The sequence below is a fragment of the Dermacentor silvarum genome, chromosome 4, assembly GCF_013339745.2.
Source record: "Dermacentor silvarum isolate Dsil-2018 chromosome 4, BIME_Dsil_1.4, whole genome shotgun sequence".
In the NCBI taxonomy this organism is placed as follows: Eukaryota; Metazoa; Arthropoda; class Arachnida; order Ixodida; family Ixodidae; genus Dermacentor; species Dermacentor silvarum.
Window position 1 is genome coordinate 4,993,985 of NC_051157.2, and position 16,940 is coordinate 5,010,924.

The 16,940-nt window shown below is 49.3% G+C and overlaps 1 protein-coding gene across 1 annotated transcript in view; it reads right to left on the reverse strand.

Moving 5' to 3' along the window:
* The window catches only part of LOC119448046 (HHIP-like protein 2), an 86,316-nt gene that overhangs the window by 17,521 nt on the left and 51,855 nt on the right, over positions 1–16,940 (reverse strand). The window contains exons 4-5 of the mRNA XM_037711542.2: positions 12,332–12,498; positions 12,035–12,181 (exon numbers count right to left, since the gene is read on the reverse strand). Of these exons, the coding sequence (XP_037567470.1) occupies positions 12,035–12,181; positions 12,332–12,498 (314 nt within the window). The remainder of the gene's footprint in view (positions 1–12,034; positions 12,182–12,331; positions 12,499–16,940) is intronic.

Sequence of the window (16,940 nt, forward strand, 5' to 3'; positions counted from 1 at the left end):
GCAGTCTATGGAGGTTTGTATATGCATTAGTTTGTAGCCCACGTAACGCCGCAGAGTCCATGGCTGAAAGGTTCGTGTGCGGTGCTGGGTAGTCTTCTCAATTCCCTGTAGTATTGCAAGATTGATTTATAACTGGGATCGATGGGTGTCCGGTCCTCTACGGTGTTGCCAGAGGCAGCTCGGTAATTAGTGAAACCTCGAGCCACCTCATCTGCATAGCGGTTCCCAGTAACACCCTCGAGTTCCGGGGCCCAGGTTATTGTTTGGGTATACCTGCCGTTGAATTCTCTGCTGATTTCGGTAAGTATCTGGTGTGCCTTCGCGCCTACCTTTCCCCTCTGATAGTTCCTACATGCGGCCTGAGAATCTGTGATTATTGTCAGTGGAGCGTTGCGCTCCGTGCCTTCCCTTATAGCTAAGACAATGGCTATCTCTCCTGCTTCTGTAATGGTTGCTCGGGCCGTGACTTTACCTTTTCGGTTCACGACAACTGCCACCATATTCTTTGCGTTGACCCGATATGGTGAAGCATCCGTCAATCTTGCAGTGTCCGTGCACTTCGTTGTTTTGTCTATGTATTCAGCTCTAGCCTTTCTCCTTCCTGCGTGTAATGTAGGATCCATGTTTTGCGGTATTGGTGAAACCCCATACAAATTTCTGATCTGGCAGCGTAGCTCTTTAGTGCTTTGGTATGCTTGTAAGCATTCTCAAAGACCGACTCTACGAAGAAGAGCTCTTCCGGCTGGCGTTTGCGCCAATAGACTCCTCTGTGCTATGATTTGGGCCTCAGCCAGCTCATCAAATGTATTGTGGAGGCCGAGGGCTAGAAGCTTCTCATTTGAAGTGTTGCGTGGCAGCCGCAGGGCTGTCTTATATGCCATCCTTATCATTTGGTCAGCCTTTTCTTTTTCCTCCCTATTCATGGCATGGTAAGGCAGGGAGTATATTAGTCTACTAATGACCAGGCTTTTCACCAGTCTCAGGGTGCCTTGCTCCCACATCCCTGTCCGATTATGAGCCACACGGGCTATCATCCGGTTAATCTGTTGCGTCGTTTTTCTTATTGTGTTTAAAGTGTGGAGACATCTGTCATTCGATTGTAGCCACATCCCCAACACTCTAACTACTGACCTCTCCGGAATAATTTTTCCTTCCAGCCTGATCTCGAGTTTGAGACTCGGGTCAGTTATTTTTTTTTTCTTTTTTTGTGAGGCGTTATGCGTTCTGATTTCTCCGCTGAGTACTGGAGTCCTCTTTGTTTGATATGTTTTTCTATTATATCGGCTGCCCGTTGGAGCTTCTCCTCGTTTTCTCCCAGGCTGCCCTTGGTTATCCATATTGTTATATCATCCGCGCATAGGGAATGACGGATGTCGGGAATTTCTTGGAGTTTTTTGGCTAGTCCAATCATGACTATGTTGAAGAGTGTAGGCGAGATTACTGCACCCTGTGGCGTTCCTTTGTTAGAAGGATGGATGACTTTGGATTCATCATCCCCTACTTTGATGACGGCTGTTCTCTGGTTGAGGAAGCTTCGGATGTACTGGTACGTTCTTTGACCGCAGTTGGTCTCTGCTAGTCCATCCAGTATGCCTTTGTGACTTACGTTGTCAAAGGCCCCTCTTATGTCGACAGCCATGACAATGTTTTCTCCTGCCTCGGGGACGTTGGTTAACACTTCCTCTTTTAAAAGCAGGAGAATGTCCTGTGTTTGGAGGCGCTAAAGGATTCTAAAAAATCTACAGTAAGCAAGATGGCGAATATAATTAGCAACAACGTCAAAATTTGGCAGTGGAACTGCGCCAGTTTCCAGAGGCGCAAGGCTCCATTAGGTCAACTCGTCAGATCGGTGGCAGATAAGCCACAAGTTATTTTATTACAAGAAACACTCGGAGAAAAGGATTGTGCAGCCGATTCCAGCCTCACACTCATCACGGATCCTAGGTTTCCTACAAGAAGGGGTAACTCGGTCAGTCGCGACACCACACCCGACCTCGCGTTCCTCCGTGGTATCGAGGGTACGTGGGATAATCTCCAGGAGGACTTGGGTAGCGACCACTACATTCTCGAAATCACGGTGCAGGTCAAACCAAAACCACCAGTTAGATACGATTACGTTGACTGGGATCTTTTCAGAAAAATTCGAGGCGAAATGGCCCCTTCAAGTGAATCTTTCACAGAACTAATCGCAAACCCTAAACAGGCTGTCAAGAGCGCAACCCAGGAAATCACAACACAGCTCGAAGTTCCCAAAATGGACTCGCGGTTAGCGCACCTCCTGGAGGCTAAACACGCCCTCGCGGAGAGGTGGAAAACGCAGAAGCTAAATCGCCGACTTCGAGTTAAGCTGACGTCAGTCAACAAGGAAATAGAGTCGTACTCCAGGCAGCTGGCCCTACAGCAGTGGGACGAGACGTGTAACGAAATGGACGGTCGCATGAGAAGAGGCAGTAAATGGAACTTGCTCAAAAGCCTCCTCAACGACAAACAGTCCAAGAGCACTCTCAATCTTGCCGTGGATAGACTCATTCATAAGCAGTTCGCCACGGGCCTCACGGAAGCAGAAACTATCAACATCCTGGCTCGCACCTATCTCCCCATTAAGGAAGGAGATTCGCAAGGCGGAACGGTGAGAGCAGGATACACGGGGCTAGACAGGCCAGAGCTAGACGAACCGTTCACTGTATCAGAAATTAGACACGTTCTCTTCAACCTAAACGGAAGGTCCGCCCCTGGACCAGACGGAGTTACCAACAAACTCCTCCGAAACCTGGACGACAAGGCCATAGAAATCATAACGGCAGAGATAAACGAAGTATGGAGTTCGGGGCAGGTCCCGCTGGAATGGCGCACAGCCAAGGTGGTGCTTATCCCCAAACCGGGGAAACCCCCGCATATGGATAACCTGCGTCCCATCTCTCTAACATCTTGTATTTGCAAAGTGGCCGAACATGCTATACATAACAGAATCACAGATCACATAGAGAACAACGAACTCTTTAGACACAATTTAATCGGATTTAGAAGAGGACTTTCAACACAAGACACAATGCTCCTTCTAAAAAGATCCATATTCGACAACGCGTCGCGTGACGTTAAAGGCATACTTGCACTCGACCTCGCCAAAGCTTTCGACAAGGTGGCGCATGAGCACATGCTGAAAGAGATTTCCTCCCTTAATCTAGGGCGGAGATTCTTTAACTTCACTTTTTCTTTCCTGTCGAAAAGAAAGGCGCTCCTTCGACTGGGTACGATCTCGGGCGGTCCTTACAAACTGGGCAACTGCGGAACACCTCAGGGCTCGGTCCTATCCCCGTTACTCTTTAACATCGCCATGCATAAACTTTCTAACAGGCTAGCCGAACTCCCAAAAGTGGGCCACGCAATTTATGCCGACGACATTACAATCTGGTCTCCGGGGGGATCTCTGGCCGAACTAGAGCAATCCTTACAGGGGGCCATAGAGGTGACGGAGGAGTTCCTCACAGACACAGGACTAAAGCTCTCGCCCAGCAAATCCGAACTATTACTCTACAGGCAGGCTAGGCAAGGCGTTAGGAACCTTGAGCCTCTGGAAACACTGCCAGTTAAAATTACGACTAGAGAAGGACACCCCATTTCGAGGGTGAACTCCACCAAAATTTTAGGACTTTTAATAAACGCCAAAGGATGTAATGCAGACGCTCTAAAGAAGCTCGGCGCACAGGCGCACAATATACTCAGGCTACTTGCCAGAGTTACAAGTAGAAAGGGGGGACTCAAGGAGGACAGCCTACTCAGAGTCTTTCAGGCCTTCTTTATCAGTCACGTTAACTACACGGCGCCTTTCCTCAATTGGAGTAAAGCCGAAAAGAGGAAGCTCGACACGCTCATTAGGTCCGGTATCAAAAGACTACTCGGCATCCCACAATGTGCTAGCACGGAGAAACTATTGGAGCTTGGTGTTCACAATACTATCGACGAATTAATCGAGGCACATCGAACTGCACAGATCACCAGGCTTTCGTTAACTAAGCCGGGTAACAAAATCCTAAACGAAGCAGGCATATCATCCATACAACCGCCGCTCGACAGATACCCCCTGTCCAAAGAAGCCAAGGAAGCTATAACGGTCGATCCCGTACCGAGAAACATTCATCCGATATATAACGAGGGCCGAAGAATCGCACGGGCTAAAGCCATCCTTCAAAGAGTTAATCCGTACGGGGCAGATGCACTCTTCGTTGACGCGGCCAAATACGGCAGCGAAAATAAGTTTGCAATCTCGGTCGTAGACGCGCGCGGAACGCTGATTAGCGCTGCATCCGTTTGCACTAAGCACGCAAACGAGGCGGAGGAAACCGCGATAGCCTTGGCGCTTAACGCTGCCAAAGGCCCAACGACTGTTTTCTCCGACTCACGCACTGCCGTCAGGGCCTTCTCGTCAGCCCTAGTGTCTAAGCACACGGCTAGCCTAGTCAACAAATCTCTTGAAAACACTGCGGATAACGAGACAGGAGGTCACCACATCGTCTGGTTCCCGGCCCACGTTAAAGGCGTAGTTAATCAAGCGGGATGCAACCCCAACGAGCAGGCCCACTGCCTAGCGCGTGAATTCACGAACCGCGCCCGGGCTAGCGGTCCAGCTCTCTCACAGGATTGCTCCCCTAAAGACCCTCTTATCACCTTTAACGAGATCACATCCCACTACAAACTGAGCAGAAGGAAATTCCCTCCCCCTCACCCAAAATTAAACAGGGCTCAGTGTGTCACGTTCAGGCTCTTACAGACGAGATCGTACCTCACCCCCAGAGCGCTCAATCGGATAGATTCTAACTTCCCGCAATCGTGCTCCAAATGTGGGCACGACTTCTGCTCTTTCGATCATATGCTCTGGCTGTGCCCGTCCAACGCGGGCTCTGATCTTCACGACAAGTCCAAGTGGGACGCCCTACTGCAAAGCGCGGACTTTACGCATCAACGACAGGCCGTCCAGAGGGCCCGCGACGTCGCCGAGAGTCACCAGCTCCCGGTTCCGTCATGGGCGGAGCCACCAACTTGATTGGGGTGCCTTCGGCTCCCCCAATCTTTTTCCTCAGGACCTTTTAATAAAGTTCTTGTCAACTGTCAACTGTCAATGTCCTGTGTTAAAAGATGCGATCTGAAACCGAACATGGTGTCAGGCATTAAGTTGTTTTCTTCAAGATGACGTTGGAGTCGAGTGTTTACTAATCTCTCGAACAGTTTTCCTAGACATGCTGTAATAGAGATGGGCCTAAGGTTTTCTAAAGTCAATTTATTCCCTCGTTTTGGTATCATGATTATCACCGCGTGTTTCCATTGCCGTGGCATCGTTCCTTTGCCCCAATGGTCATTTATAAAGTTCGTGAGGGCTGCTATGGCTTCATCATTCATATTTCTAATCATGGCGTTTCATATTTGATCCGCCCCTGTCGCTGTATTCCGTTTGGCACTGGCGACTGCTGCTCCGACTTCTGCTTCCGTGAAGAGTTCCCGGGCGTCCGCTGTAGTCAGCTTGGTATCGGGGCATTGTCATCGATGCATCTGTTATGGACTGCGGGAAGGAGTTGTTCTTTTGTGCCTGGGTACGAGTGTTGCAATCTTTCCAAGTTCTTTTGTCCTTTGAGTGGGTCAATCATTCCTCTGAAGATTTTCCACGTTTTTGCTGACCCTAAGGTTCCATTTTGTGATCCGCAGAAGCGTTCCCACTTGGCTGTTGCAAGTTAGTTAGCGTATTCCTCAGCCTGCTGTGTTATTTCCTTGATTTTCATTTTGAGCTTCTTGTTGCATTTCTGTTGCTTCCACCTTTTGTCAGGCTTCTTCTTGCATCCCACAGGTGCAGTAGGTGAGGTTCCACTTCAGGTGCTTTTCCGTCCTGGTGACGGCTTTGGTATGTTTCTGCTTGAGATTCCGTATGACTTCGCACCACTTATCTAAATCATTTGTCAGTGGTTAATAATCTTTAAGCAATTCTCTATATGCCCGCCACTCTGTTATTTTAGCTGTACCTATTTATTTTCGGATTACACCCGTGCGGATTGTAGTGCTTATAATATAATGGTCACTTCCTAGATTTTCGAGGGTGTTGCACCACTCCGCGTTTGGACAATTTTTTGTTATGGTTAGGTCCGGACTTGTGTCCGAGGAGATACTATTTCCTGTTCTTGTTGGGATAGCAGGGTCTGTTAGAAGTGTCATGCCGAGTGCTTCTATTTGTCCTGTGATATTCTTGCCTTTATTGTCCTGGGTTGGATATCCCCAGCTTGAGTGCCTAGCGTTAAAATCCCCAACTATCACTAGAGGGCTCTCCTTGGCCATTTTTGATGCCTCTTGAAATAATTTGTCGTTGCTCTTTTATGACTAGGGGAGCTGTAGATATTAATTATGAAGGCACTCTTTCCTCTGGTGCCTTCATAGGCGATTTCCGTTATTATATGCGGAATCTCCGTTCCTTCTATGGGTTTGTGACATATTGCTGTAACTTTTTTCTCCACCAATGTTGCGACCTTCCAGCTTTTATCTTCGGTACAGAAGGTCTCATATCCCTGTAATTTTCGGTTTGTTCCGGGTTCTTGTAATGCTATCATAGCTGGCAACCTTTGCTGTGTCATCACCAGCTGTGACAGTTGTCCAATTTTACGGCGGAACCCGCGGCAATTCCACTGCCATATATATTGCTTGAAACCTATGGTATTCGAGGGCACTGTCTAAACCTCATAAAATCCTACCTAGCTCATCGCTATCAATACGTCCAAATAAAGAATTGCCGCTCAGATTTGAAACACATCAGCAGAGGCGTTCCTCAAGGCAGTATTCTTGGCCCGTTTCTTTTTATAGTGTATATAAATGATCTCGTAAATATCTATAGAGATGCGAAATACATTATGTACGCTGACGAGGCTTGCATATTTTTTTTTTCTCACCTGAACCTGGTAGCCTTCAGAATAAAGCCACACTGCTCTAAAAGCTATCCAAGAATGGTCAGTGGTAAACATTGTACCAATTAATATAGACAAGACAAAACCATTCATTTTCAGACCAAAATCTAAGCATGAAATGAGAAACGACCCTATTCCCTGTGTCACCGACCCCGTGAACGAGGCGCAGACGCCGGACCAAATTCCAAAGCCGACTTATCAGCTTCCGAAAATAATCGCACGAAAGCAAGGACAATTAAGAGTGGGCCCTCTGGTGCGCCAGCGAACGCCGGTTGCTGTCTAGAGACCGAGTCTGACCCCAGAGTTGCCAAAACACAACAAATATATTCTTCACACAAGGCAGTTACACAAACACTTGCACACTTAGGCTGGACACAACATAATACAATTCAGCTGGGTATAAACAAACACAAGAAAATAATTCACGACAAGCACTAAGAGTCCAACACGTAAAGTACAAAAGGAATAGGAACACGAAGTGTCCAATCGTATTCACCGTGCTGGGTTGGTCTTGGAAGTCCGACGATCTCGGCGTAGCTCGGGCAAATCTCGAAGAAAGAACTTCCGGAAATGCAGACGCTCGATGAACTCGTCGACTAGCTTGCCGGGGAATCCCCTTCTTCCGCAGACGCTCGATCTTCACGTTACATCACTTCACCGGTGCGAACTGAGCTCTCTGAACTCCTACTGACGATTCTCGCACGGCGGTTACATAGCTTCCACAGGCGTTCTCGAACTTTCCTATCGGAGTCGTGATCTCGTAGCATGGCCAAAGCTTGGAAATCTCGTCTTTTCTCGTACCTTCGGCCGCCGCCGTCGGAGAGTTGTCAAGGGGTGGGGGTGATGACTCATGCTTTTGGCGCACGCTCACGCTGTAGTTATCTCTTTCGACTCACCGGGTGAGAAGGTGTCTCGGCGCGCGCGTGTGCTCTCTCTCTCTCTCTCTCTCTCTCCGGTTAACGTCGCTTCGTCGAGGCTCTTCTAGACGTCCAGGCGCCGTTGTTCGCGTTGTTGTTTGAGGGGTATGCGCTCTCCCCCTCTGTTGAAGCTGCCGCGGGGCCGGCGTGTTCTTTCGCTGGCTTGCGTGACACGCGGCGTGCGCTTGGATTACGCGCTCTTTTGTGACACCCTGACTTAGGAGTCTGCTGGTGTCACTCGCACCTGGGCGTTGGTGTAGGGCGGGAAACCGCCATGCACAGAGGAGCGGGCGAAGGAGGGCGCGACACGTAGCCCCCTAGCGGACGCCACACGAAGCGCACCTCTCCGCCGCTGACGTGAGATCGTGTAAGGAGCGCCAGCGCGCAGCTAGCGCGCGCAAGCGTGCGATGGAGCAGGTGCGCGCCGGGAGAGGAGAAGCGATCCAGAGAGGAGGGAGTCACGTCACCCCTCCGTTGTGTTAGGCAGGCGTTCACTCTTTCTCAGGTGGTGTGTAACTCTAGTTCGCTTGTTTTATTGCGATAGCAATTATATGGACACTCAAAAGCAGATTTCTGCCGTCGGCGTCGCCGTCGCCGTTGCCGTGAGGTTCCATATGACGTCAATGGAGATGAAATCGTGGCCGCGCGCCGAACGCTGTATGTGTGAGTGAAAGGGCGCGAGGGGCGCGCGCTTTCACGGGGAGTAAACGCACGGCGGAGAACAAACGCGCGTTCTGCGCCGTGCTCGCTTAAGGGCTGCAGAAGTAGGCGTCTCTTTCCTCCTTTACAATCACCATATATGTAGAGCAAACGCGCCTTCTTCCTACGCGCGAGAGGCCGTGGGGGAGGGGAGGGGGCAGGGGGAGGGAAGGGAGGCGACGTTTAGCTGCGGCACCAAGTGCCTATTTATATCAGAGGCTCCGGCAACAGTCACCAACGCCGCACGCATTTTGAGCGAACGCGGTCAAAACGCCGACGGCGTCGACAACAGTTCTGCGTGTTGCCGGTGCTGCTGCATGTCCAAGTTTATACAGCTGATAAAGCTAATATCATTTACTCCGTATAGCTCTCCACAAATTTTCTATCGCAATTGATGCTTCACCTTTCAGGTGAAACTGCGGCAACTTTTTTTTGTTTTAATTAGTTGCGACGTCAGTGATGATGTCACTTCTTGTCTTGGAGTTTCACGGGAACCTGTACTGATGCTGTGGGTATCTAAAGTGTGTGCTTTGGTGTACGGCAATTACACTTTCCTTAATTGTTTCTAATTATTACTGACGCTTGGTTAGATCTTTACTGTACTAAACCTGTGCTCTGATATCATATCTATCATCAACCATAAGTAGAACCATCGATATCTACCTGTTTTTTTTTTATTTTTTGTGATTTATTTATAATTTCGTCTCCCCTCTGTGACAAACCGGAAGTCGGTCCCTAACCGGAAGTTGCTGCGCAATAAACAAGGGTATCACTCGGTTTTCGTGCCACTAATAAACAGTAGAATAATCACTCCTCTTTATGCATGGGAAACAACCTAATAGTAAGTAGAGTGAAAATACTTGGAGTTATCTTCACACAAAATATGATTTGGGGTGCGCACGTTGAATCAGTTTTAGGCAAGTTATCCCGTGTTGTTGGCACGATGGCGCGACACAGAGCTATATTATCTTTCAAAATAAAGCTTCTTGTTTGCAATACACTCTTTCTTTCTTCCATATAATATTGTTTATTGGCATGGTTACGACGACATGTACAAATCTTGAAAGAATACATATACGCAATGCGAAAAAGTTTGTTCGAGCACTTTTTAATGCACCATATAATTCCCATACTCCTAATTTATTTTTGAAATAAAATATAATCCACGTGTTCAATCTTTATAGTTATAACTTAAGTCGGGCATTCAAACGGGAGGTAAAAGAAAATTTAAAGTTTTTTTCATGAGTTTTCTAATTTCAATAAAAACACACATTCATACGCTACTCGTTACAGAGAACGCTGGAAGGTAGTCACTGCACTGGCAAATGATTCTATGCAAAAAATATCATCCACGCTGCCAACCCTGTTAATTTTTTTATAAATCAGATATTGAGTTACAAAAAAACTTCTGTACGAACACTATGCGAACTTTTCATCGATACTTGCTCACATGATAAATAGAGAGTACTATCTCGCCTTTTTTTTTTTTCATATTTAGCTTCTGTGACTGTTTCGTGCGAATGTGCATTAATTTGAATCTTTTGTATTCTGAACACGTACGCTATTGCTGCCTGCTTTGTAGAGGTGGCTGTGGGCTTCAATCAAGTTGCTTGTTTCTCAAGCGACTTTTAGCCGCAGTCTCCTCCATCGTCGATGGAAGTAAACAAGTTATTATTATTATTATTATTATTATTATTATTATTATTATTATTATTATTATTATTATTATTATTATTATTATTATTATTATTATTATTATTATTATTATTGTTAATAATAAACTCCATAAAACAAAACAGAGACGACACCCTCCCTGCGCCCCGGTCTCACTTCGAGCAACCTAAATTGAGTGGCTGGGTCCGCCACTGCAACAGGCCGTTCAGCACCGAAAAAGTGTCACTGAACCACTGACCGGATATATAAATGAAGTGAACCATCAAGTCTCTCTTAGAATATTTAGTTAGCCCAGACCTAGACTGAAGGCTGTGAACGAACTCTTCCAACACGAACGTGTGTATAGTCGCATCCTACTGCCTGTTCTCGTCATTCCCGAGTCCCCTATGTTTATCCTTTTCCTGCTGAGGAAAGTAGTAGGCTGGAGGACTCTCTGCGTTCCCTCAACATGTCCCCCGATAAGCTTCGCTTCACTAGATTCCGGCATTGGTGTTGGATCTACAAACTACGTGCGGCCTGACGAGCAAACAACAGCCTAATCTAACAGAGCATCTTAGCAGCGTTTTTGTACAAAATAAATTTGTGCCATTTTCCCGTAAGTATTCTTCGGTTATGCAAATGAACTTGAACCGGTTCGAACCGATTTTTTTGGAGTTGAACTGCCCCTGAACCATTTTGAACCGGCACTGAACCGAAACGAAAACCGGAATGAAAAATCCAGAGCCCTTCCTCTACTGTAAAGATGTAAGCCAGCGAAGCTGTGACTTTGGTGGGTCTGCTGTAGTGAATGTTTCTATTGTGAACTTATATATTATCATTATTGATGATATTGAGCGTCTTCGGCATGTTCGTCAAAGAGCAAGGACACCGGCGTCTTGTTTTCGCATGGCGCGATGGCCAAGTAGTGCGTTTGCAGCGCCAAGTCCGCCCCATCGTCATAGGCGAGCGTATGAGCCACAGCGTTCATAGCCGCGGCACACTGCACGGCAGCGTGAGGATCCTGTAAGGTATGGTTAAATGAGCGTCCGTCCCATAGCGAGTCCAAAGGGCAACTGCTGATATCAAACAGCGCTAGCGCAATCTCTACGTAACGAGACAAAGTGACTCGACGATTGGTGGGGCGTGCCGCCGCTGAGTATCGCGACACTTGTGAAAGAGGCATCGGCGGTGGCGTAGGGGTATAACAATGGGCCATCCGTCAGCTGTTTTGACACCGGTGCTAAGGCACAACTGGCGGGAAACCACTACGCACATGGCGCCAAACAGCCACGCACATGGAGATGAAAACTTGTTCTACGCCAGTGGCGCACCGACGGTGGGGTTCGGGTGTTGTAACCCCCCCGCGTCCAGCCCCATCAGTCCAACATGCACCTTCAGCGCTCTGTCCACATTGTCATTACACTTCAGGAGGTGGCTTGAGGTCGAATTTTCCTGATTCACAAAAACACTCTATCACTGTCTTGTATTCCTTCATTGACTCCTAAATTACTTTGAGTAAAACGCTGAAGAAATTAACATCGTCATCATCCTTGGCGTCATTATTATAATTATTAGGCATTTTATGTGCTGTTGGATTCCTCTGGCTAAATCTAGGAAACCCGCACACCCACACACAAATACTGGGTGCGCTACTGTTCTGCGCGTCGCTTCGTGCACGAATGCGATCCGCCAGAACCTAGCCATGTACGTACAGCTTCGCTGTAAAACGTTTCGGTGCGACACAAGTTCCCATACAATTGAGCTGGGTGACGACGGCAAGGCGTGAAACTGGCCTTTTTCCACTTTGGAGAATTAAGCGCCGAGCACCTTTGGCTGGACGGCGGCATGTCCCGAAGCAGGGCGCCCCGTGGTGCCAGCCGTGGCGCCTGCCGGCCTCCACCAGGTACACCGCCTCCTCCTCGGGCCCGTGTGGCTGCTCGACCCCCGTGTCTCCGCACAGCAGACGCACCTGGGCTGATGGCTTTTATTATTATACGGGTCACGACCCTGTTTGACATTAGTCCGAACATCTATCTGTTGTTCGTAAACGATGTCATCCGCGCAAGAACATCCCCACTTTGCATCGCTCAACGTGTTGCTTCGACACGAGACAGTTGTGCGTACCCTGCTCCGGCGAGTAAACAGTGCACCTCCACGGATTCCGGAAACCGTATGCGTAAACCTCGGGCAGTAGCGACGGCCCGAGGCCAACAAACGGATTGTCAGCGGGCACCGCGTACTGCTGGCGCCCTCTCACGTCCAGTCGAAGAACCTTGCCCAGGAACGAGTCACTGCGCGGGAAAATCGAATGCCGCACAGGGATGTCACACAGTGATGAATGCATTTGTCAGTTTCTTCCCATAACGCTTGCGTCAATTTCAGTTCACTTCACTTTATTACCTTAAAGGTCCCCAGGGTTGGGGGTATTACATAAGGGGTGGGCAACAACTATAAAGTAAATAAATACACAAGGAAAGGATGTTTAAGTACATGTTTGCTCGCGGTTAAATATGGAAGTTATACAGTTCAAAAATGTGGATGGGCAGGTGATTGCGGCGATGTCGTGTGGAAGGCCGTTCCAGTCCGAGCGTGGGAAGAATGATGAGGCAGAAGTGGTAGTGTGCGCACGTGGCCGGGCGACTTGGAGCGGATTACCAATGCGAAGTGAAATTTGTGCCGAAGGACTGATGTAGGGTGGATGATTAAGTGAGCTGTAAAAAAACTTATGGAATAAGTACAAACTAGCGATACGACGCCGACAAGCAAGGGTTGATATGTCGGACTCTGCTTTCAACGATGATATGCTGGTATTGTGTGAATAGGTGAAATTCACACGAATTAAAAAAAGAAAACGGAGGACGCAGGAAAGTCAAGACTGAATGGACCGTGCGTGAATCTGCGACACAGCCCATCGAAATAGCTACAGTGACGTGGCATAAGGCAGCATGTGCACCCCGCACCAATGTAAAAGGGAATCGTTAATCTGTATCTAAACAGCGTGCTTACTTGTAATGACAGTGCGAAGGATTAAAAAAAAGAACAACACGGACAACGCACTCAACTGTCAATTTTTCACTTATATACAGTGCTTTTTTATATTAGTTAGAACTATTTTTCTTTAAGTGCATGGAGAAGATAAATCAAACTAAGAAGAATAGGTGGTGTCCAAACTGACAAGCAGGAGAGCATGCTGGGATTGCCTGACTTCCCGCTACCCGGAAGACATGCAAACCTGCAGCCTTGTGGACATCTGAAGGCAGCTACAGCGTTGCCATGAGTATGCCGAGCAACATACAGCTTCGATACAGTCGGGGAGAAGACGAGTGAGTGAATTCATTCTTATGGTGCCTTACGCACACTGTATGTGACTCAGACCGCTAAAGGTCTTCGCAGCAAGACCGCGACCACGAAATGCGAACGTAATGATTGTTACTAAAAAACAGAAGAAAGCCATTTTATCACATCATCACAACGGCGAAATCTTGCTCGCCCGTTGCCAGTAGTGCTGCCATTTATTTGTGGCAATTGCATAAAAGCGGGTCCGGATTGATCGAAACGAAGCAGCGCTTGACTGAAGCATTGCGGCGGAGCACGCAGACTCTGTAGGCCAGCTCCCTATGAATATGTCGTCCATATGTATATGTAGGCCAGCTACCTATGTCCCTATGTCGGCAAGTTCCATCACGCCACGGCATCCCTGGTGGCGCAATTCATTTTCCAGGGCAGCTGGGCCCTCGGTCTGTGGTGCCGCCACACGAGAGAACGTGAACCACGGCGGCGCCTCGGATCTGTTTGTGCCCCGGTACCGCGGCGGAAGCCGCGGTGCCGGGCGCCGACGCGAAGCGGCGGTCGTTGGAGTGTTCCGGAGCGCAGCGTAGCAACACCCCTAATAAAAAAAATACTGCTCCAGTCAGGTAGACTGCTCCCACCCTTATAGTGAGATTATATTTGGATTATCAAAACAGTGATGCGTTTATTTAGGAATAGCATCGATCCCTTAACAGCAGCCACAGTTGTGCCTACAAGTCTGGCAGGTGACAGTGGTCTGCCTTTTCCCGTCCTTCGGCTATTCCTAAATAAACGCATCAATGTTTTGATGATCCAAATATAATCTCACTATCAGGGAAGGAGCAGTCTACCTGACTGGAGCAGTAGCCGTGCTTCACGTTCGCCCGTGTGGCGGCGCCACAGTCCGAGGACCCAGTTGCCCTGGAAAATGAATTACGCTACCGGGTAGAGAAATCGCTAATGGAGCGTGCGCTAGACAGAACGCGTCCGCGCGTCCATTCCGCAGAGGCGCGAAAGCGCTGATAAAAGCGAGAGGCAGTCACTGTATAGAGAAGCTGTGCCCCGCAAGGATTCCACATATAGAAGGGCTTCTATAAGTGCCACATATAAAAAGCGCATATACTTCGGCACTGTACGCGCTAGTGGCGTTCACCAAGCAAAACTTACGCACGACGGCCGGACGGAGCGAATGCGAGAAAGACGGCGCCGTCCGCGTTATTGGTGAAAGATCCGTCCGTGTAGATATGGACAGCAGGTGCGCGAGAAACGAGGGCGACGTCAGCAGGAGTCAGGCGCGTCAAGTGAAAACGGTATTTTTCCCGTGGGTGATCGATCCATGGATCAGAGGGGCACTCAACATGGGATGGAAAAACTGTCAGCCCTTCCACTGGGGTGGAGATGGAAGACGAGCGAAGCTGTACTATCGTGGGAATTGTGTATTTCCAATTATGACTATTAAGATGTGATGGTGTAATTAGTTATTTGAACTATTAAAGAATGCGAGAAATATATATGATCCGTTGGTTTTCATGTATTTAGTGACCACAGGCACCATGGCCTTATGGTCGCTACGGTACACCGCCATAGGTGTACGGCAATGGTTGGCACGTTCTTCATAAACACGTCACCAACACCGCGCGCGTTCGGTGCGAACGCGGCCAGAACGCCGCCGCCGTAGACAACAGTTCTGCGCGTTGTTTGTGTAACCGCACACAACCGCTGTCAAAACGCTGGCGTGAGCAGCGAGCGAAGGTTCATGCGGTCTATCGCTTCAACGGAAACTGAGCGCGAAAGCACATCGCATACAAATGTAGGAGCCGTGTTGCAGATCGCTTTCAAGATACGGTGCTCGCGACCGCCCGGCGCCCCGCGAAGTACAAGTTGCGCGCAGAGCAGAAGCCGCAACCCCTCCCTCCCTCCCGCGCTGCCTTCCCGATGTCCTGCTTTCGCGTGGGAGATTCAGTCCTCAGTTCCCCTTGCGCCCGGTCGCAAGATACGCATTTGATGCCGCAGCTAAACGTCGCCTCCCCTCCCTCCCTCCCGTCCCCCCCCCCCATGGCCTTTCGCGCGACGGAAGAAGTCGCGTTTTCTCTCCGCCGTGCGTTCGCTCCCCGTGAAAGCGCGCGTCTCTCGTGCGCTTTCACTCGCACATCCAGCATACGGCCAATGAGAGTTTTTTATTGCGATAGCAATATGAACACCCGAAGCAGATTGCTGACGTCGATGTCGCCGTCGCCGTGAGGTTCCCTATACAGTCCAACGGCGATGAAATCGTCGCCGCGCGCTGATGCTGTATGTGCGAGTGAAAGCGCGTGAGGGACGCGCGCTTTCACGGGTAGCGGACGCACGGCGGAGAGCAAACGCGACTTCTTCCGTCGGGCGAGAGGCCGTGGTGGGACGGGAGGAGGGAGGCGAGGTGACGTTTAGCTGCGGCACCAAATGCATATTTATATAAAAACGTTGCGAGGCGAGAATGTGGTAAAGACTTCCGATGCTGCTCGACGAGTGTCCCGTTCTGATCTCGTCGAAAACCTCCGAGCCGCCCCCAGAGGCACCGGCAACAGTCACCAACGCCGCGCGCGTTCGGTGCGAAGGCGGGCAAAACGCCGACGGCGTCGACAACAGTTCTGCGCGTTGCTGATGCTGCTGCATGTCCAAGTTTACACAGATGATAAAACTACTATTCTTACTCCGTATAATTTGCTATCGCAATTGATGCTTCGCCTTTCGGGTGAAACTGCGGCATTTTTTTTTTGTAACAACCATAAGAAAATATGACAGCAGGCTTGAAAGGTCGAGGGCGGAGGATGCAGCTATAGTAGCACATCTTCTCCGGTGGCGCTAAGGGACCTTGGACAGGGACGAGACAAGTACCGCTCTTGCCCATGTGGTGTGCGGCAACGATATGGTATGTTGTGGGCAGAAGAGCTCTATGCGCAGAGCGTCTTGGTCTTGGGTCAATGCCAGCAACCACGTACCGACGTAGGTCGACGCATGATGCTAGATAGGCCTGGACAGGTATAGGCTCGGCGTCTGGAGGAACAATCTGCTTCAGCCTCTGGAGTCGACTAACCGCGTCTAGCGACGGTATCCACACCGGCACCGTATTTGTCTGTCGATGGATACTGAATCCTCTAAATCCCGTCGTGCGAAGACATGAATCTAGAGCGGCGTGAATGCACTTCGATGGTACAGCCGAAAGGTCAACGCAGGCGCGCTCGCGCTTTGATGATGGCCTTGTACGGGGTCGGCGTCTGCATCCCAGGCCGCAGAGAAGGGTTCGTACACGCACACTTTGCATTGGGGGCCTAATCTCGTTCATTGTTCAAGTCCATGGCAGTTTGTGAAGGGAGACGCTTACCAGGAGCTTTCAAGTTAGAGGCCTCAAGGGCCGAAGCTCTGTATCCATGGAGACCGGCGATTAAGTGGCATGAGAGGCCGTCGG